Source organism: Gekko japonicus, unplaced genomic scaffold, assembly GCF_001447785.1.
Source record: "Gekko japonicus isolate JY-2015 unplaced genomic scaffold, Gekko_japonicus_V1.1 scaffold1788, whole genome shotgun sequence".
NCBI lineage: Eukaryota > Metazoa > Chordata > Lepidosauria > Squamata > Gekkonidae > Gekko > Gekko japonicus.
In genome coordinates this window covers 209,850-232,735 of record NW_015167589.1, presented here as the reverse complement: position 1 = coordinate 232,735, position 22,886 = coordinate 209,850, and the positions used below count along the sequence as shown (strand labels likewise).

At 43.3% G+C, this 22,886-nt stretch overlaps 1 protein-coding gene across 1 annotated transcript in view; it reads right to left on the bottom strand.

The window, feature by feature from the left end:
- LOC107112743 (contactin-associated protein-like 5) overlaps positions 1–22,886 on the bottom strand; it is a 279,687-nt gene that overhangs the window by 47,671 nt on the left and 209,130 nt on the right. The window contains exons 11-12 of the mRNA XM_015413933.1: positions 17,032–17,162; positions 14,790–14,877 (exon numbers count right to left, since the gene is read on the bottom strand). Of these exons, the coding sequence (XP_015269419.1) occupies positions 14,790–14,877; positions 17,032–17,162 (219 nt within the window). The remainder of the gene's footprint in view (positions 1–14,789; positions 14,878–17,031; positions 17,163–22,886) is intronic.

The following is a 22,886-nucleotide window of genomic DNA, read 5'->3' as shown; positions in this document are numbered from 1 at the left end:
TCGCTTCCTTCCTTCCTCCCTTCCTTCCTTCCTTCCTTCCTTCCTGCCTTCCTTCCCTCCCTCTCCTCTCCTCTCCTCTCCTCTCCTCTCCTCTCCTCTCCTCTGACCTACAGGTCTTGAGTAGTACCAATCAATCCCAACTAGGAATAAGAGAGAGAAAGGAAGAATTGAAGCCATATTAGAGAAAGTGTCATCAACTGCTTGTATTCTCCGGCCTGAAAGAGGATTGTAGCTAGCAAAAGATTATTTGCTGGCCTAGAGTTAATTAAAAATTAATAATTAAAATATCTAGCGGAAGTTCGTTTCACTGGTCTATAAGTGGTTTGATCCATTTCTCTCTAGCATCCTTATGCCACAGACATTCAAATAGAACATGTTTCCCAGTTTCTTTAATCCCTAAACCACAACCACAATAGCTATCTGAAAATGGTATACCTAATATACAGCCTTCAGAGATCATGGATGATAGCACCAGGCCTCATTTCGGGCCAGAGAAGGCCGGAGCACTGCTCCAGCAGTAAACAGTCACACCCCACCCCTCCCCTCCAGGGTCCCCCGCGGACCATCCTGTGAAGTTGAGGAGGCGCATTGAGCAGCCGAGAGGGGAGGCAGCCAGGCCCTTGGGCAGAGAGCCCCCTGCGGCCAGCCAGTTCTTGGCCAGCAGCATCTGGAGGCAGCCAAGCAAGAGCAGCTCCGAGCCCAGCACCACCAGCCCCATCCCGCTCATGTCCAACTCCTCCAGCCACGGGAACCATTGCTCCAGGCCTGGCAGCAAGTCCCACCCCCAGCTCCCAGCAGGCTGGTGGGGGAAGCCAGTCTCAAGTGGCCCAGATCTGGTGGGCGATCCAGGGTAGGAAATCTGGGAGGCAGGGCAAGGTGGCCAGAGTGCCCGGCCGGAGCCACATGGCAGGCAGAGTGGTGGCACTCAGAGCGCTATGGTGGGGCAGCTCAGCTTGCAGGAGGTGCTGGATTTTCCAGATGCCAAGCGGTGCACCAAGCGGCCCCTTGACAGCCCCGACTCCAGCCTGACACTCAGCCCTGCCATCTGGCCATCTGCCCACACCAGGCGACAGCTCCAAGTGCAGACTCACCGCCAAGGAACTGCAGGAGGAGCCTGAGCCGGCCTGAGCCGGTGGGGGGCGCACAGCCCACAGGAGCTGGCTGCCCCCCCAGGAGGGAGGGTACGCTGGAGAACTCCATAGCTTAGAGGGAGCATTGGTGAAAACGGCAAGCTCCATCCAGTGAGCTGCTGTACTTTACTGGCCCCTACTCTGTGTAAGTGAAAGAAAGATCACCAGTGTACTCCACACAATTGTATTTAAAGAAGCCCAAATCCCTCATCATGTTACATACTGCAAGGGAACAATTACTGAGTCACAAGGAGGATCCAGTCTGTTTCATAGGTGCACAATTGCATATTCTCTTACAAAGAATCCAATTGCAATAGAAGAATAGTTTGTACCCCTTTGTTATATGCCAGGTTCAAGCCCCATGAGATGTGCTTCTGAATAACACTTGGCTGGCTCAAGGTCACCGAGCGAGCTGCATGGCTCTGTGAGGATTTGCACCTGAAAGCATGACTCTAACCATAAGGCCACACTGCTGTCTCCTCCTCTCAGTATTCCGCCTCCATCTAGATTGAGAAGAAGACACACACACCCTTTTGCCTATGCCAGATGGTGATCCCTCCCTGCTGCTTTGTGGTTATCAGCCCCAATCCCATCTGAAGTGGAGGTTGTCAGTCTGAAAGCATCTAACTCCCCTTTCTGAACTTATCTCCTTTTTCCCTTCCCCTGTCTTGGTGGAGGCTGCTGTGAGGAAAACCTTGTCAGTTTGATCAGCATGGATTTCCCCCTCCTTGCCAGTGATCACCAGCATCCATGCACATACTGAGATTGCTGGATGTCCTGTTCTTTGGGGTTTTAATGGCTAGTTTTTATTAGTTTATCTTGTTTTATTTTGTGAGCTACCTGAAGGAGATGGCATATGCATGTTTAGAATAACGCTCAAATTCAAGATAGGAAATGGAAGGCAAGAAGAGGGCAAATCTCTTTCCTCATCTTCCTCCCCTTCCCCTCTGCATTTCTTCACAAACTTTTACAACTAAGCCAGAAGATGGGGACACCCAAGGCAGGGAGATGACTGTGCTGGTCAAGCGGGTTTGTAAGGGAGTAGGACAGTTTTTTTAGAGGCAAAGAAATAAAGGATCACTTGGTTTTCTCTGGTTAGGGAATAACATTTTGTTCTATCGCCTTTCTTGGTCTTGATATGTGAATATAGAACTGGTTTAGTTGATTCCAGGTGAAGGGCGATGATGGCCACATTAAAAGGAAGCCACATCTTGCTTTGTATGATACCTGACAATACATGTCGACAATAATTCTCAAAATAGTCCTGTAAAGTAGCTTAATATTGTACCCCACTGCAATTGCAGGGCTCAGGCCAAATGCCCTTAGGCTTGTCAAAGGACACAATTCATTGCAAGCCAAAACCCATCTTCTGGGTGCGGAACAGCGGTCACCGGGGGTGTGCATAACTCATGCAGGCCCAGCTGCTTGCTACTGCTCAATAGCTGCAGCCCCATGAAGTGTTGTGTAGTGGTTAGTGTTCCAGACAAGGATCTGGGAGACCCAGGTTTGAATCTGACTTGGGAAATACCTGGAGATTTTGGGGGTAGAGCCTGAGCGGTGGGTGTTGCCTTCTGACACACTTCTGGTGTGGCATATGCAAATAAGTTATGCTAATGAGTTATGCTAATGAGCTCCTGCACCTCTTTCTCTGCGAAATGACCCCTGGGGAGCACTTTTCATCTTGCAAGCACAATTGCTCTAGCATATCTTGGCACTGTAAGGTCAAACAAGTATTTTGGGATTATAAAGAGCAGTGGGATTTCCATAAGACGAAGAAAAAGAAGAGAAGACATTGGATTTATACCCCGTCCTTCACTTGAAGTCTCAGAGCGGCTTACAATCTCCTTTCCCTTCCTCTCCCCACTGAGAGAGCTCTTTTGAGGACTGCTCTTGAGAGAACAGCTCTGAGACAACAGTAACTAACCTCAGGTCACCCAGTTGGCTGCATGTGGAGGAGTGGGGAATCAAACCCAGTTCTCAAAGATCAGAGTCCTCCACTCTTAACAACTACACAAAACTGACTCTCTACTGGAGAGTAGAGCAAACGCGCCTAGCCCAACAGATAGTACTATTGAAATTCATCATCACAATCAACTGCTTTTAAGTCAAGTTCCGTCTAAAAACAGTGGTCACTTGTAAATATAGGCTAGGCTCCAGATCCGAACAAAATTACTTCAGACACTCACGACTAGTCAGAAGCTATGTGATCTGATGGTTGTTCTGGCACCTTGCTGCAACTGGAGAGATCTAATATTTGCATATATTCCAACTCGTCACAAATGAAAATGACACATCCTGTTAACTATGTAAAAAAGTAATTACTCTAAAGACCACTGGCTACAGCTCCTGCTCTCCTGTACATGTGCCAGAAGGTTCTGCTCAACTGGGCTTGGCATTTACTTGCTTTGCTCCCCTTTTAAAACTTAATGGCGTGTTTAACCTGCTTCTGCTTTTAAGACAGCTTTAACCATAACACATTGACAATTAATATCTGAATAAGTGGGGTGGGTATTGTCTAGAAAGCAGGGGGTCTTCTGTCCATTTGCAAACATCTGAGTCAAGAAGTATCCACGCATATGCCTCATTCAAATACTTAATATTTACAGTGCAAGCCTATGTAGGCTTAGTTCAGTCTTCCTTAGGCAGAGTTACAACAGGCTTAGAAGAAGTGCAGGGCTCTTTTTGTAGCAGGAACTCCTTTGCATATTAGGCGACACACCCCTAATGTAGCCAATCCTCCAAGAGCTTTCAGAGCTCTTCTTACAGGGGCTACTGTAAACTCTTGGAGGATTGGCTACATTAGGGGTGTGTCGCCTAATATGCAAAGGAGTTCCTGATACAAGAAGAGCCCACTTATTTCAGTAGACCTGGACTGGAGCAACTCTATATACAATTAAATTGTAAAAGGTCCAGGGGATACTGAAAGTGGAAGAACTCAAGTGTGCAAATGCATCCATAATATAATTTCTGCCCCCCCCCCCGGAATATGGATAAAATAGGAATAGTGTTTGATCAGTAGGAGAGACCAGAAAATAAGGATAATCCTCGGTAAATAAGATCAATTAGGGTTTCTGTGTTTGAATGCTTCTTCTCAACATATGACTACCATATCATGGAGAATGTTTCAATTATGCATGGTGTGAGAAAGCACTTGAACATTCGGTGACCAGAAAAAAGCCCACAGAAAAAAACCCATGGTCATAAATGCTCACAGGAAAAAGCCCACATGGAGAAATAACATGTAAAGTGCCATAGATATTTATAATTGTTATTTTAGCTGATGGAGCGCACTGCACAGTGAATGGGAGAGCTGGAAATGGCCAATGCATAAGGGAATTATGATATTAAGATTATACTAGATAAAATCACAACACAAATGGTTGCATGTGAATATGACATGTTTTAATCCTAAAATAACAATATAAAATATAGGTGATACGTCTTCATTCTCATAAATGGAGATGAATGGTTATCTACAATTATAAATAGCTATGGCACTTTACATGGTATTTTCCCATGTGGGCTTCTCTCCATGTGGCCTTTTTTCCTGTGAGCATTTATGACCATGGGGTTTTTTTCTGTGGGCGTTTTTACTGTGGGCTTTTTTCATAGAATTGGACTTTCAGTTCCTCATCTCCCATCTGAAGTGGTACAGCCCAATTACAGATATATCATGAGAGGCTGCTGATCATGTGTTTTAAAGTTGAGGCTATAGGAGGGTTGCAAAATGCAAAACACCCAGTTAACTGTGGAAGACAAGGAATGAGGAGTCTTTCACAACTCCTCTCTACTGGATATACATCTCTATCTGTGCTACGCAGACAGAGTACCAAAAAGCCACTTGTACAGACCATATTTTTAAAAAATCTGAATGAGGGATATTCTACAGAATAATGAACTATTATGTCCTACTTTGGCTCATATGTGCTCTTCAAATACTTCATCCAAGTAACGAAAGATTGGGGATGAGAGAACAAAATCCGGGCCACTGACCAAATTGTGAAGATAGTAATTTTGAAAGCAATAAACTTGTAAAAAAAATAAATAAAGAAAATGCTTCTGCAGAAGCTGCTCTGTAATTTTAAGATCTGTTATTTCATCAAAACTGTTGTTTTAGAGAGGTTAGGTCACGTTTAAACAGCCATCACAAAAATATCTGACAAGGGGGTTGTTTCAGTATCTTATTCTCCCCAGGGGCTGGATGGATTTTCTTGTTCTATTTTGTCTGTCGTTGTTGTTGGGGGTATTCTAATTTCCTTTGAGAATTTCTATAATTAATTTTGGAGTGCACATGTGCACAGTTTTTGTCCATTTGTTCAATTACTTTTTTCCTTGCAGGTAGTCCAGTGTATGAGTGATTGTGTTCATTAAATCATGGCTTCTTATTTTTAATAAATGGAAAGCACAGCAGTTAGATTTAAGCTCCTTTACTGTCCTTTAAAATTCCCGGCTGAGAAATGAATTTAGGGGAAAACAGCAGAAGAATTAATGCCAGGAAAGGCCAAATAAGTTGCACAGTTGCACCCCAACCCAGAGAAGGAGTCTCATCTGAGTGCATGTCCAGTAGCGACAGTATATATTACAAGTGTTGATATATCAAAGGCCTTGATTTAAAGAAATAAAGATGCAGGTGTGTGCATAATCACATGATAAAGTAAAAGGAATGAGAATTGCTCAGCAATCTGATGTTTTTCACATGTGGCATCTTCTGTCCAATGTGCTTTTTTATAGCTTGGATCCTATGAATAAGTTCCATGCTCATTTGAGAGTATCTGCTACAGAGCATGTTTCTTCTTCCTTGCACAAACAGACATTTTCTGCAGAATATACTAGCACGCATGGAGCTCATTCATAGGATCTAGACCAATGAGTTTACAGATATGAAAACTTCATTTAGTGGTCATGGGTGTATCTCTGGAGCTACACATGCTAAGTCACTCAGTACTCACTTATACCCAGAAATTAAATGTTAAAGGTGCCATGGGACTCAAACTCAGTTCTCACATCTGTTGTTAATTCCTTTATTATCTGTATGCCAATTTGCTGCTATTCACATGAAAGAAGGAGGTTGTGGCAGGCGATGGAGACAGTCAAAAAGACTGTTTTGGCTGTTGAGGTTTCTTAGACATTTGAGGCTTGGACTTTTGAGAGAGCTGTCGAGGATCGTAAGATCTACACCTCCACTGTGAAGTGGCAGCAGGGGAAGGCTGACATTTATTATAGTAAGGCTTCCATTGCTGATATCGAGGATGTTGTGGATATCGAGGTGGAAACCCTTAGATTTCTAGCTTTCTTCCTACTATCATCTACAGCCTTCAAGGTTTCATCAGTGGTGGCATGGAAAAGGCCCACACCATTGAAAGGTAAATCCTCTGTCTTAAATTTCACATCTGGCTGGAGAGATGTGTTTCTAAGCCATGCATGCTGGCGGAGGGTGATAGAAGAGGCTAGAATCTTGGAGGAACAAGTGATGGCGTGCCGGTGTCGAGGATCGTAAGATCTACACCTCCACTGTGAAGTGGCAGCAGGGGAAGGCTGACATTTATTATAGTAAGGCTTCCATTGCTGATATCGAGGATGTTGTGGATATCGAGGTGGAAACCCTTAGATTTCTAGCTTTCTTCCTACTATCATCTACAGCCTTCAAGGTTTCATCAGTGGTGGCATGGAAAAGGCCCACACCATTGAAAGGTAAATCCTCTGTCTTAAATTTCACATCTGGCTGGAGAGATGTGTTTCTAAGCCATGCATGCTGGCGGAGGGTGATAGAAGAGGCTAGAATCTTGGAGGAACAAGTGATGGCGTGCCGGATGGAGTTGATCTGTTGTTTAGATATAGTACATATCTCAGATAGCGCAGCAGAAAGTGTGGTCCTGCACTCCTCTGGCACAGCATCAAGGACTGGACGAACAGCAGTAGCGACATAGAGAGGTAGGATAGATAAGTATTGATTTGAATGTTCATAGCAGCTACTGAATAGGTCTTCTTAGCTATAGAGTCGATTTTACGACCCTCCCGGTTTGGAGGGATGGATTGTCTAGGATGATTAAATAGAAACCTCCCCGAGGTCTCCTGGATTTATAAATGGCATCATATCTCTTCTATAGCAGGAGCACCAAAGCAGGGAGGTCCCAGGACTCCTTCAGAGCTGAAAGGTGAACTGGGAGCAGTGGTAGGATCATTGATGGTGGCAAGTCAGCCTGAACTAACTTGTGAACTATGTCTGTAACTGCTGGTGTATCGGTGGTGCCTTGTACTTGAAGGGCAGTTGTCATTCTAGTTATGAGTTCCAAGTAAGCTTTTGGACCTTCACTAGGTGAAAGAGAACCTGCTCAAGGGCCATCATCCTCGATCAAGATGTCCAGGTCACCAGAGATGGAGTGGTCAGAGACTGAATCCGGAGATGGTGACCAAATATGCTGAGATGCACCTACAGTTGGTTTAGCATCAATAGGAGGACGGTACCGAGGTTCTGATGGAGAATGGTTTGGGGTGTCTGCCAAAGTCAATGCATCAGGCTGTTGGTTGATCACCAAGGAGTGCATTGAGGCATCAGAAAGTGGGCATCTACTATGAGACATGGTTGGGCAACGGGGACGGAGATAAGCATCCCGCAATGCTCTATAGGGCTCACAACAAGGCGTCGGAGACCTCAAGTAGGAGGGATGATGATAGGACCTGCAATGCCTAGGGTCTGGGGCAATGTTCCCTTTAAGCTGTGGAGTCTTGTGAGCAAAAATTCTACTTTGTGAGCTACTGGCATTAAAGTTGTGAGCAAGCGATTTGGCTGCTGCATGAATTGGTTTGCTCTGGAGCCATCCTTCCTGAGCGAAGACAAAAATGTGTGAGCTGGAGGCTACTGTTGTTTTAGAGAGGTTAGGTCACGTTTAAACAGCCATCACAAAAATATCTGACAAGGGGGTTGTTTCAGTATCTTATTCTCCCCAGGGGCTGGATGGATTTTCTTGTTCTATTTTGTCTGTCGTTGTTGTTGGGGGTATTCTAATTTCCTTTGAGAATTTCTATAATTAATTTTGGAGTGCACATGTGCACAGTTTTTGTCCATTTGTTCAATTACTTTTTTCCTTGCAGGTAGTCCAGTGTATGAGTGATTGTGTTCATTAAATCATGGCTTCTTATTTTTAATAAATGGAAAGCACAGCAGTTAGATTTAAGCTCCTTTACTGTCCTTTAAAATTCCCGGCTGAGAAATGAATTTAGGGGAAAACAGCAGAAGAATTAATGCCAGGAAAGGCCAAATAAGTTGCACAGTTGCACCCCAACCCAGAGAAGGAGTCTCATCTGAGTGCATGTCCAGTAGCGACAGTATATATTACAAGTGTTGATATATCAAAGGCCTTGATTTAAAGAAATAAAGATGCAGGTGTGTGCATAATCACATGATAAAGTAAAAGGAATGAGAATTGCTCAGCAATCTGATGTTTTTCACATGTGGCATCTTCTGTCCAATGTGCTTTTTTATAGCTTGGATCCTATGAATAAGTTCCATGCTCATTTGAGAGTATCTGCTACAGAGCATGTTTCTTCTTCCTTGCACAAACAGACATTTTCTGCAGAATATACTAGCACGCATGGAGCTCATTCATAGGATCTAGACCAATGAGTTTACAGATATGAAAACTTCATTTAGTGGTCATGGGTGTATCTCTGGAGCTACACATGCTAAGTCACTCAGTACTCACTTATACCCAGAAATTAAATGTTAAAGGTGCCATGGGACTCAAACTCAGTTCTCACATCTGTTGTTAATTCCTTTATTATCTGTATGCCAATTTGCTGCTATTCACATGAAAGAAGGAGGTTGTGGCAGGCGATGGAGACAGTCAAAAAGACTGTTTTGGCTGTTGAGGTTTCTTAGACATTTGAGGCTTGGACTTTTGAGAGAGCTGTCGAGGATCGTAAGATCTACACCTCCACTGTGAAGTGGCAGCAGGGGAAGGCTGACATTTATTATAGTAAGGCTTCCATTGCTGATATCGAGGATGTTGTGGATATCGAGGTGGAAACCCTTAGATTTCTAGCTTTCTTCCTACTATCATCTACAGCCTTCAAGGTTTCATCAGTGGTGGCATGGAAAAGGCCCACACCATTGAAAGGTAAATCCTCTGTCTTAAATTTCACATCTGGCTGGAGAGATGTGTTTCTAAGCCATGCATGCTGGCGGAGGGTGATAGAAGAGGCTAGAATCTTGGAGGAACAAGTGATGGCGTGCCGGATGGAGTTGATCTGTTGTTTAGATATAGTACATATCTCAGATAGCGCAGCAGAAAGTGTGGTCCTGCACTCCTCTGGCACAGCATCAAGGACTGGACGAACAGCAGTAGCGACATAGAGAGGTAGGATAGATAAGTATTGATTTGAATGTTCATAGCAGCTACTGAATAGGTCTTCTTAGCTATAGAGTCGATTTTACGACCCTCCCGGTTTGGAGGGATGGATTGTCTAGGATGATTAAATAGAAACCTCCCCGAGGTCTCCTGGATTTATAAATGGCATCATATCTCTTCTATAGCAGGAGCACCAAAGCAGGGAGGTCCCAGGACTCCTTCAGAGCTGAAAGGTGAACTGGGAGCAGTGGTAGGATCATTGATGGTGGCAAGTCAGCCTGAACTAACTTGTGAACTATGTCTGTAACTGCTGGTGTATCGGTGGTGCCTTGTACTTGAAGGGCAGTTGTCATTCTAGTTATGAGTTCCAAGTAAGCTTTTGGACCTTCACTAGGTGAAAGAGAACCTGCTCAAGGGCCATCATCCTCGATCAAGATGTCCAGGTCACCAGAGATGGAGTGGTCAGAGACTGAATCCGGAGATGGTGACCAAATATGCTGAGATGCACCTACAGTTGGTTTAGCATCAATAGGAGGACGGTACCGAGGTTCTGATGGAGAATGGTTTGGGGTGTCTGCCAAAGTCAATGCATCAGGCTGTTGGTTGATCACCAAGGAGTGCATTGAGGCATCAGAAAGTGGGCATCTACTATGAGACATGGTTGGGCAACGGGGACGGAGATAAGCATCCCGCAATGCTCTATAGGGCTCACAACAAGGCGTCGGAGACCTCAAGTAGGAGGGATGATGATAGGACCTGCAATGCCTAGGGTCTGGGGCAATGTTCCCTTTAAGCTGTGGAGTCTTGTGAGCAAAAATTCTACTTTGTGAGCTACTGGCATTAAAGTTGTGAGCAAGCGATTTGGCTGCTGCATGAATTGGTTTGCTCTGGAGCCATCCTTCCTGAGCGAAGACAAAAATGTGTGAGCTGGAGGCTAAAAAACTGTGAGGTAGCTCACATTAACTCAGCTTAGAGGGAACACTGGTCTGGGGACCAAGATCTGTAATCAGATCCAGATGGAGATCTGGATGGCGATCTATGGTAGTTGAATGTCCTGCGATCATAGCGTGATCGAGGTAATCGAGATCGGCTTCTCATGAAGTGCTCCCCATCATCCAAAATGTGAATAGGCAGGTGGGAGTCACAAGATGCAGTGTCTAGAAGCCCTGGAAGAGTCGTGACAAGATCCAGAGGACTTCATCATTGGTGACTTTGCATGCTGAGCCGGTGTAAGCTGGTCTGCTGGGGATGACAGGGCCAGTGTCAAAACTCGAGGATGGGGCTTCAATTTTTCAGATGCAGTCGGGATCGAGGCTACCGTAGGCATCAACATCGACAGACCCAAAATCACTACTGGATTGAGCTTTGGAGCAGCACTCGATGTCGATGGGTTTGACTTAGAAATCTGTTTGGCTTAGAAGTGCTTCTTGAAAAATTGCTTTTTCCAGTAGCTCTCCGATTCTCCAAACGGCTGCGGACCTGTTATTATGTAAATTGGCTGGCTAATGTAGCCCAAAGAGAAAGAGGCTGAAACGTAGGAGGGCAGTGGGCAGTGCTTTAACATTTGCAGACACAATTCTACTTTAAATAGTAGCATTGATTTCAAAATGGAGCAGAACAAAAGTTCGTGGCAAAAGCACTTTTGGGAAGTGCGGGGCAACAGTGTGCTGGAAGTGGTCTGACTGCTGATCCCCCTAAAATAAATGCATAACCAAGAAGAAGCCACAACACAAAGTGACAGTGAAGGGAGGGGATACAGAATGGAAGACTGATATGAGTTCAGAAACCAAGGGGAAAGACAGGTGCAGAAGGGGCCAATATCTAGCTGCTGAATGTAATCTCAGCGATGGCAACCCATTTCCAGAGGGGGGCATTATTTTTACTTGCAGCCTTCACAGCCTGAAGGAGGAAAAGCAAGCCAGGATTTACTGATCTGCAGGTCAAATCAAGGTTACATTCAATAATTGCAGGTAAAATAAGCCATGGTTTTGCATTATGTCTGAGCCAACCCAGTCTTCCTGATTCTGTCCCCCCAAAAAGAAATACCTATTTTCAAAATTGGGGTGTGTGTGGAAGGTCTAGGTATCACATGTAAGTCATGCAACACTCTCCGGAATCTTTTTGAAAGAATCAAGCAAACCTGAAACAACTTCAGATAGGTTTGCCAACTCCAGGTAAGAAAATCCTTGGAGATCTGGGAGATCTGGGAGCAGAGTCTGGGTAGGGCAGAATTGGGGGGAGGATTTGCATCGATGCCATAGAATCCACTCTCCAAAGTTGCCATTTTATGCAGAGGGATTAATCTCTGTGATCTGGAAATCAGGTATAATTCCAGAAGGACTCCAGGCACCACCTGGATGCTGGCAACCCTAGTTTCAGAATTTGAGATTTTGAACAAAAGACTGGAAGGGGAGGGAAAAGAGTATTTACTATCCCCCTGCTGGCTGTTTTCCTTCAGAGACCTTCCCCTTGTCTGCTTCCCATATCAGGAACCTCACTCAAGGGAAAGCAGCTTGGGAGGCACTTTGACTGCATGGTGCAGTTTACAAGAGCTTGTGCCAAAAGTTTGTTTTTACTATGCCAGTGGACCCTTGACTGTTGACATATTGGCTATGGTCACACATGCTAAACAATCTACTTTCAATCCACTTTCAGTGCACTTTCCAACTGGATTTTTACTGTGTGAACTGGCAAAATGCAATTGGAAAGTGGATTATTTAGTGTGCGTGACTGCAGCCATTATTGTTAATGTTCAACTAGTTTCCAACCCATGGATGTAAGGAGAGACTTAAACATATACCATTTCTCTGCCTTGTAGTTAGTCCCAGATTGGAACCACTGGATGGCAATGACAATGGTATTCTGTTTTCTCCAGAGCCACAACTCAGATGCTCAACACAACTGTCAGGATCTTCCAGTTCTTTATAAGTCTGCCCTTTCCATGCTTTCATAGCACAACACAGCCATTGTGAGCTTTCTTATACTACATGGTTAATTGTTGTGATTAATATTTGGCACAGACAAGTGTGTCATCTGGATCATCAAATGCTTTATCAGATGGCTTATACCAGCATGAATGGCCCAACTAAAGTCATGTATGTGGTTTTTGTTGATTTGGCCACAGTTTTTGATTCTATCGATAGGACCCATTTGTGGGAGAAGCTTGCTAAAACAAATATTGACAGGAGATTACTATTCTTAATCTGGGAGCTATATGCAGATACAGTGGCCAAAATCAAAGTAGGTATTTCGGGCTCTTTAATGAGCAAAATACCTGTAGGTAAGGGGGTGAAGCAAGGATGTGTCTTAGCCCTCCTTCTTTTTAATTTATATATCAACGATATAGTCCAGAGACTGTCAGGTCCAGAATTTATTGCACCCTCTTTGGAATAGCAAAAAATATCAATCAATATTATTGTATGTCAATGACATGGTACTGATTTCTTTAACTAGAAGGGGTTTGAAGAGGCTTCTGAACTGTTTAGGCGACTACTGTAAAGAGGACAACCTCACTATTAACTATGGCAAATCTAGAGTAATGGTTTTCCAAAAGAGGCCACGAAGGTTCCAATGGAGCATACAGGGAGTCCCAATAGAGCAATGTTGATTTTACAAATATCTGGGCTTAACCTTTAGTGAAACACTTAAATGGGATACCCATATAGAATCCACTAAAGCTTTAGCCCTTAAGACGATGGGAGACATATCGAGGTTTTCTCGTAGACCCAGCGCTGAAACTCTTTGTTAGTAAAATAATTTCTCAATCATTGTATGGCATCGAGATATGGGGATGGAAAGATCATTTACTCCTTAGGGTAGAAATAATTCAAAACTTATAGAAATAATTCAAAACTTATTTATGAGATGCATCCTGGCACTTCCAAAAGGAACACCAGCTGCCCTGTTATGAGCCGAACTGGGACTTCCATCAGTAAGGGTGTGAGCTCATTTGATGATTCTAAACTCTTGGAAAAAAATCAACTAAAAAGACCAAATGCATTCAGCAAACTTAGTTACCATCTACTAAATGACAAAGACAATGCCCGCCCTGAATTTCTTAATTATATCATCAGCAGATATACTGTTCCAGATGATCTGCTTCAACATACAGGAAACAGTATTAACCTATGTGAATGGATGTTTAGAGAGGATGCACTAATAGATGCCACATTGATTGCCCAATCGAGGTTTGCTCCGTGTTTTAAAATAATAAAAAAGGACCACTCAAGAGCTTCTTATTTAAACAACATTACCTTGTATAATCTCAGGAGATCCCTTACTTTAGTGTGTTTTCAAACAATGCCTTCGGAGATGCTAGCTGACCGCTATAAAAAAAACTCCAGTAGACCAATGCATCTGTATATATGGCAGTCAGTGGAAGACCTTCCCCACTACACTCTGGCCTGTCCATTATATGTAGAACCCAGGGCCAAATTTTTAGCAAAGATATTGACAGCCCTATATCCCCTGTCTGATTATGAAAAGATGGCCTTTTTGCTCTCAGATGAGAACCCCTTCATTTCTTCAAGATCGGCTCTCTTTGCCTTGGCTGCTAGAAAAATTAGAGCAAAGAAATCAAATAGTACCATTGCAACCAAGTGAGTGATTTTAAAAGTTCTTATCAGTTTTAAAGACCAGAGGTTGAGATAATTATAACAGGTGTTTTATACATTTTATAGAGGTTGAAACATTCTATTATATGTTAATGTATATATTTTCTGAGAGTGTTTTGATATTGTGAAGGCTTATGGCCATATAAACAATATCTACCTAACTAAAAAAAAACAAGTGTGTCATCCAGCAATGTGATTCATATTTAGCTCTTGTTGCTAGATATGTCAGAGATATAAACAAATCTCTGTTATATTTGCTGCTCTACCACACTGCACACATATATACCCCAAAGATTCACCATCTGGATATTTTAGACATTGAAATCCAGACATTGCAAAATTTTGCTCCTTGGTCGTAAAAGCTCATCAGTGTTCTGGTTGTCACTTGGGATAGGACTTTTTGATTTTAAATCTTATTGCCTTTTTTGTCATTCTATTTTACTCCTTTAAATGTATTCCATTGCAGCGTATTCTTAAGTCTGGTTTTAGTGATCAAAATGACCGTTTAATGTTGTTCCTTAGTAACCTTCTTGTTTTTAAAGTAGTTTTACCATTTGGTTATTGTAAGTTACTTTTATGGTTTTTTATAATTGCTGGCTATGTGCTGTAACAATAAAATTCATTCATTCATATATACCCCAAACAATACACTGTATGGAGAGCCACTTCCAACCAGAAAGCCCATTAGCAAAGCCTACCTGTGACTTTTCCCAAGGTCAAAGATTTGATGGCTCTGAAGTCCGTCTCTAAAGAGAAGTTGTGTTTGACTTTGAGAACCTGGTCAATCTGGAAGGGGTTCAATAAAAGTGATTCCATTATTACAGCATGCAGAGAACCCTGATGAATCTATAACACAAGCCCTCTCACTGGAAAATAAGTAATACCTGCCCCTGCTGGGAGTCAGTTGTCACAGAAAGCAAAATAAATGTGCCTTAATTCTACAGGAAAGGCTAAAAGGTATGGCACAGTATCTTTACAGCAGAGCTTTCAAGGAACCCTTCTATAATATCCAACAAGTGCTTTGGCCCCTAATGAGAACTCACAGCAACTTATGTGTGATTGCAACAAACAACCAGGAAACTGTGGCTGAATGTTTCCCATTTTGGCTTAGTCTTATGTTGGGAAAGATAAATAGGATGACATAAAATTGGCATGTGACATAACGTGATGGCATAAAGTACACTGTGGACATAGATGAAGAAAAATGGTGAATTCACTTTCTCCTGTACAGTGTAGCATTCTGTGTGTAAAGGTAAAGGTTCCCTTGCTCGAAAGCCAGTCGAGTCCGACTCTAGGGTTGCGGTGCTCATCTCCGTTTCAAAGCCGAAGAGCCAGCGCTGTCCGAAGACGTTTCCGTGGTCATGTGGCCGGCATGACTAAACACCAAGGCGCACAGAACGCTGTTACCTTCCCACCGAAGTGGTACCTATTTATCTACTTGCAATTTCTTACTTTCGAACTGCTAGGTGGGCAGGAGCTGGAACTAGAGAGGGGAGCTCACTCCATCATGCGGCACCCGGGTCTCGAACTGCTGAACTACTGACCTTCCACAGCCTGCAGTTCAGCGTCTTAACCACTTGAGCCACCGCAGCTCCCTCCCCCAAATTCCCCCAAATTCTCCCCTAATGTACCCTCCCTAAAAAGCCACTGAAGGGTGGAAGGGCCCTCAGGAACAATGTAGGATATAGTGAGTGGAGTTGTAGCAAAGTCCCTGCACCACGTCCCACAATATGCTCTGACCCTTGAGTGTGGCTTTTCAGGGCAAAACGCATTGTACTGAGTAGTGAAAATTCCTTCCACAAAGTCGCTCCATTCGTGAAAAGGATGGATTTAACTGAGATACTTATTATTCCTCGGGTTGTGAATTTAACTCACAGGCTATGATGACTTAGAAGTAGATTACTAAGAGGAATTGGAAAATTAGGCCAAAATCTTGCCACATGCTAAACATTTAAAAGCTGATTGATTCCAGATGGCCCGTCTGGGTTTTCATGAAAGTACTTTGGCTTCCCAGGTTTAGGTGTTGAGCTCATCAGTTATATATCTCAGTCCAACGAAGGGCTGCTCTGAATCAAACTTTCTCAAACATTGCCAACAATGAGGCTCTAAGAGTATTTCAAAGGACTTCTCTCCAGATTGGCAGCTTTCATTTTTATAATTCATTGCCTATGACAAACATGTGGGCGCTGCTGATTTGCTGTCTTAAAATTCACTTTAGTCTGTACTTCTCGGATGTCTGGAGTTTTTGATTTTTATTTGGTTACGTTACAGTAGTGTGTGTTGTGTGCCACACTGGATGTTTTGCAGAATGGTACTCTGTAAATATGAGAGACAAATAAATGATAAATAATGAATGTGTTTTCAAAATTCAATTTGCAGAATTGAGATATTTATTATAGTTCATAAATCTTTAATTTTCACTAACGGATTTCAAAACCTTTAGTTATAGCAAAGCAAGGAGTCACTTCAGCAACTCCCCTTAGTTTCTTTAATTACAAATTCCCTAAATGGCAATTAGGGAAGGCAAAGCACAACTGTTAGGGCAATAGTATCAAAGTTCATAGTACAATTGTGAATAGAGTTCACATCTATTGAGATCCTGGGTTCTACTTACTAGTACCAGCATTCTCCAAATGTAAGGTGAGTCTTCCTATATCTATTTCCTAGTGGGGGAGGATCAGTGCAATTTCCTCTTAACTTGTGTCTTGTGTGCACCTTAAGCAAGTATGAAGCAGAGACCCTCTTTCTCACATTCCACTCCATGTGAGCAATAATGGAGAGATCAGTGTTGCTCAAAAACATTAGGAAACCAATGATGCAAAAACTTTGGATCCTTCTGTATCTTAAATAAGACTGGCACCCTTTATGACCCGTTGAGCCAAATGCTTCCCACTAGCCATGCATTGTGAGAAAGCAAAGACTAATGGGCATATTAAATACCTGAATGGTTAGCTCTCTTCCATCTCTATTAATCTTCACATGGTGAAGTTCTTGGTTAGCAAAGTTTCCAGAATCAATAGTGAAAATAAGAGATTGGTCCTTAATCAGTCTGTATCGAACTTGCAAGCTTCCTTGAGAAAGAAAGAAAAAGAAAATACATTTCCATTTTAAAAGGCAATACTAATTAGCAGATGCCAGACAACAATGTTACGCAGTATACGCATGCACATTCAACAAATAATTTGACAAATACGTAAAACTCCTCATGGAGGAAAAATGCTCTCTTCATTGGAAGAGTGTCTTTTTCACCAATAGATTCCATTATCACCTGAATCATAGATCTATCAGTCCTGAAGCTCTGATGTGATTTACCAAAAATTTCTTTAGCACAACAGAATGGTACAGTAGTAACATCAATGATGCTCATAGTCCCATGGACCAGAATACAAACAACAACGACTCTTAATGCTCACCTTTGAGACAAATAGAACATTTTCGCCCTGTGAATTCTCCTCCAACTTATTCTTAGTTCAAACCAGATAATAACTCCTCTCTCTCACTTCAGTGTGATGTAGTGATTAAGAGCAGCAGACTCTACTCAGGAGATCAGGGTTTGATTCCCCACTCTCCACATGAAGCCTGCTGGGTGACCTTGGGTCAGGCACAGTTCTCTCAGAACTCTCTCAGCCCCACCTGCCTCACAAGTTGTTTATTGTGGGGAGAGGAAGAAAATGTGATTGCAAGCAATGTTCCCTCTAAGCTCCACAGTGTTGTGAACAGAAATTCTACCTCATGAGCAAAAAAAAGGTAGTACTATTAAAGTTGTGAGCAAGTACACATTTGAATATTGTGTAGTTTTTTAGATGTTTACTTCATAACCCTGTAAAAATCTTAGAATAAGTTATATTTAGTTTTTTTAGACATATTAGACAAGGAGGCTGGTCAGACTGACACCTGCCTTGTCTGTTCTGCTACTTAGGAAATGCTCCCTTGCCGTTTTTGGTTAATAAACTGTATATGATTAATAAAGTGGCCCTTGTTTGATCCAAAAACTGTTGTCTGTCTCATTATTCCGACTGGGGGGGGGGCAAGGGAGCTCCCGGCCACCGCCGAAGGCAATGGCGGCCGGGGGCTGATTTGCCGCCACGGAGGAAGGCGAGGTGGCAACGACGTCGCAGTGCAGTGCGCTGGGACGGGGGCGGGGAGGAGCCAACCTGGTTAGGCTCTGCTCTGCTCCCGCCCAGGCCAGTTGCTGCCTCGTGCTCTACCACAGCTCCAAGACTGAGTAGCTCTAAGTCTACATGACCCATGGTGCAGCGTGGCCCAAAGTGCAAGAAGCATGTGCAAGGTGCAGGCTGTCATCCCAAGCACATGGAACTCACTGCCACAAGATGGCATCTAGCTTAAATGATGAGCTAAACAAATTCATGTTAAACAAATTCTTTGGTGTGTCTCTTAGCTGTGATGGTAAGAGGAAGTGCCGTCAAGTTGCAGCCAACTTGTGGTGACCCCTCATGGGGTTTCCAAGGGCAGATATGTTCAGAGGTGGTTTGCCATTGCCTGCCTTTGTGTACTGACCCTGGACTTCTGTGGTGGTCTCCCACCTACGTACTAACCAAGGCTGACCCTACTTGGCTTCCAAGATCCGACGAGATTAGGCTTGCTCAGTCTCTGTATTCCAGGGAACGATAATGGGAACAGCTGATGGACTTTGCTCTGTCTTCTCATCAAGAAGTACCACTGCCTCACGTGGAGCTCAACTCTGAGCAAACATGCTTATAATCAGGAAATCTGATCCACCAGGTCTGTTTTGCTTGGCAGCACACTAGGATGGTGGGAAAGGGAAGAACCATTTCCTCCTTGAGAGAGCGGATAGCGGCAGGCTGGCTACTCACGAACTAGGAACTTAGATATTCTGAAATAACAGGTTAAATTGTCTCTTGAGAATTCTTAAATATATAGGAAGATATTAAGTTTGCAAATTAAAAGACCCCCCTCCTCACATGCTGATGAGGGAACATAGTCATGTCAGACAGAGCTGACGGGCTTAAACACAACAGGGGAAGAAGAAGCCCAAAGAGAACAGTCATCTACAGGAACCAAGGTGAGCGGGAGAGCGAGGGAACAACCACGAGGACCACGGGAGGTCTGGACCACAGAAGTCAACCTGGAAGAAAAGACCCAAGACAAAGAGGACGGAAAAGAGCTGGGCTTGCAAGGAGAGATGCCTAAACTACTTGTTTCTTTAACTGGGGGGAAGGGTTTGACATGGAATAAGGAGGAGAAATACCCTCAGCCAGTGAGGAACAGATTAGGGAGAAACGAGGGCTGGGTAACAGCTGTGAAGTAACACTGACCCAGTGGTTTTCCTCCTAATATAAAAGAGAGGACCCAAAAAGGGGCACTCTCTTGAAAATTCTGAGGCGAGAAAAGGTAGCATTCCTCTAATTCTGTTGTCAAACCGGAACCCTATACGGTCATGAACCGAGGTGAGCGAGAGACTGCACGAAATTCATGACAAGTCATTGCCCTGAAATGTGGGGTGAAGCTGAGAGGGGAGGTTGCTCTGCGCAAGCACCTAAGAATTTATATCTTGATTGGGGAGATTTGGGGAAGGATTTCTGAAACATTTATGCTTTGTGCTTTTGAAGCAGTTTTTGTCCAGGTAGGCTCGCCAGCTCTGAGTTGGGAAATACCTGGATATTTTTGGGGCGGAGCCTGAGCGGTGGGTGTTGCCTTCTGACACACTTCTGGTGATCTAGCTTAAAGTAGATGGTAACAGCCAAGAAGTGCTTCAGAAAAAGATCCCAATGAAGGCATCTTACAGCATTTTGCCCTATGTAGAATCATCAGGAACTTTCTCTTAGTAATGTTTTGACATATAGAAGAAAATAATAGATTTCTTGAAATGTACCAGTTGAAAAACTGACCAGAGACATCACATGTTCATTTCCCTTCATCTGTTCATAAGAAGATAACTTTCAAAATGGTTGAACATTCCAGAGATCATCGTTAACAACCAATACAACTAATGACTATTGAATACCTGTATATATTTTGTACTCATCTTATGTATTTTTTACTTCACAAAAAATTTTAGTATTTGGTTCACTTTAATATTTAAAAAATTAATTGAGCGCAGTTAGGATACATTTTTCCTTCATTGGGATCCTTTTCTGGTGACGTCAGGGGGTGTGGCACATGCAAATGAGTTATGCTAATGAGTTATGCTAATGAGCTCCTGCACCTCTTTTTCTACGGAATGACCCCTGGTTCTAATTGATTCAAAACTGGCAGAAAAATAAGCGGTGACGAGGGAGCCATCCCTGAGCAGCGTAACACGAGCTTTTAAAGTATAAACAAAAGCGAAACATGGCGGGGCCCAAAAAGCTGTTGGAGAAGCAGACAAAGAAGACAGGAGGGACTTCCTGTCCAAGTCCTTCCCCTGTTGGTACTGCTGTCAATCAACAAGAACGGGGACTTTTGTGCCATCTACTGGAAGAACTGCAAAAAATCAACCAGAAGCTGGACAGTATGGAAAGTGCCTACAGTCTTCAACAGAAAAAAATGACAGAGACAGCTGACAAGGTAGATGATATTGCAAAGAAATGTTTGGCATCAACAGAAGAAATACAGAGTGTTAAGAAAAAGGTCATTAAAGTGGAAAAGCAACAAGAAAAACAGGAAAATAAATTGTTACTGCTTCAAATGGAGAAAGCGAATTTGACTTTTCGATTCCTAGGGTTGAAGGAGGACCTCAGAGACATTTTGGCAACAGCTTTAGCACCACTGACTGGCAATGAAGCGGAAAAAATAAAAGAAGAGATGGATTTGGCTTATCGAGCCTATTCCAACTTTACAAAGAAAAATAAGTTGCCGGCGGAAGTGGTGGTGAAATTTACAAAGCAACGTCTCTGAGATCAGATTTTAAAAGCAGTCTCAGCAACACCCTTGAAAATTGGAGATCAAACGATCAGGATCTTGAAAGATGTTCCATTTGAAATCAGAATGAAAAAAAGGAATATAAAGGACTGACCATTTTCTTACAAAATCACCAAATCAGTTACAGGTGGTTGGTGCCCGAAGGACTGGTCTTTAAATTTAAAGACAGAAGAGAAAAGATAGATTCTATCTTCAAGGCTCAAGACTTTTTGAAGAGGCACGCCAGTACAGAAGAAGAAGCAGAACTTGCCAAGTGGATGTCAGGAGCCAGCGGAGATGACAGCAGCTCGGAGGGAGAGGTGAAGGAGGAGGAAGCCAAAGGAGCGACTGGCATAAAGTATAACTTGAGGGACAAAAAAGGGAAAGACCCCAAAGTTTAAAGACTATTTCGGACAATGCTTTAAAAGTAATACTAATCCCAAAAGGACATTACTAACATGTTGACCTGGTTTTGAACAAGAGAGAGGAAAAGAGAATCGTCCAACAACGGAAGAAGCTATTGACTTTAACTTTAATTTTAAAGGATTAACATACTAACATTTAACATCACTCAACACTTTTCTTTATCCCTCTATATACCCTTCCTAACTTTCTGAATTGTAAAAGCAAAACTTCTCTCCTTTTTAGGAGAGGGAAATAAAAAATAAATAAATAAATAAAAACTGGCAGAAAAGGAAACAAGCAAATTACCAGCAGTGAGACATTAATTAAATTTAGGGTTATCAACTGATGAAATGTTTTTAAGTTGATTAATTACCAGGCTTTCAATGAATTGATCAACTTGAGGCAGATTAAAGTTGTTAATCATTTGAATTAATTTCAGTACATTTCTGCACCAGCAGAATATTTTTTTTTGGGGGGGGGGAATATACTTTACAATTTACAGTCAACAAAAACTACTAGTCATAGAAGTAAATGACATTGATAGTCATCTAGCTCAATATTGTTTACTCTGTTAATAGCTCTCAAGGCAGTGAAAGGTTTCACCTAATACCTGATAACCGAACTCCTTAAATTTAGAATGCCAGGAACTGAACTAGAGATCCTATGCAGAGATTACTTCAATGGGCCTACACTGGAGTAACTCTACATAGGCATGCACTGCCAGCTCACTTGCCTCAGACTTCCTTTATATGTGTATAAAAATTGGGATAGGTTCATTAACTTATACAGCACTATGGTGCCATTTAAATCATTTTTATATAGGGGGGTTTTTTGTGAGTATTTTGTGTGTGTGTGGCCATGGTCAGACATGCCATTTGGTGCGGAAGGGAAGCAAGCCTATTTCCTCCAGTTGAAATTGACAGTGTTGTACGATCACACGTCCTTTATAGCTGCAGGCTCAGCCCGTCACTGCCCGATCAGCCGGCACGTTCGGCTGAGTGCTGTTGGGTTTTTGTTTTGCCTTTTGTTTCCCATGCACATAAACAAGGAATTGCACCTCTGCACTGAGGGTTCCCCATGGAGTATGAGGTAACGCACATACTGCTAAGGGAGGGCGGGGGGAGGCACGGAGTCGGGATGGAATGAGCAGACCATCCCAATGACATGAGAGCATGCTTGAGCTATCAGACAGGGGAGAGTCCTTCTGTAGCCAGGGCCGGCTTCCCCGCGAGGTGAACTAGGGACTCGCCTAGGGCGGGCCGGCCCTCAGGGGTGCCAAACTGCACCCCAACCCCAACCCCCACCACCCTAACCGGGTGCCCACCCCTCTCACGCGCAGGGCCATGGTTAGTTTGCTCTTAGCAACTCAGGAGCACCTGGCGGAGGGAAGCCGGGGAAGCTTTTGCCGGGGAACCCGCGGGCGGCACGTGGGGGCGTAGCGCGTGGGTGGCCATGGCTCTGCACTTCAGAGCTGTGCAATCCTAGCACATGCGCACCATGACGCAGAAGCACACCTCACCGCCCACCAT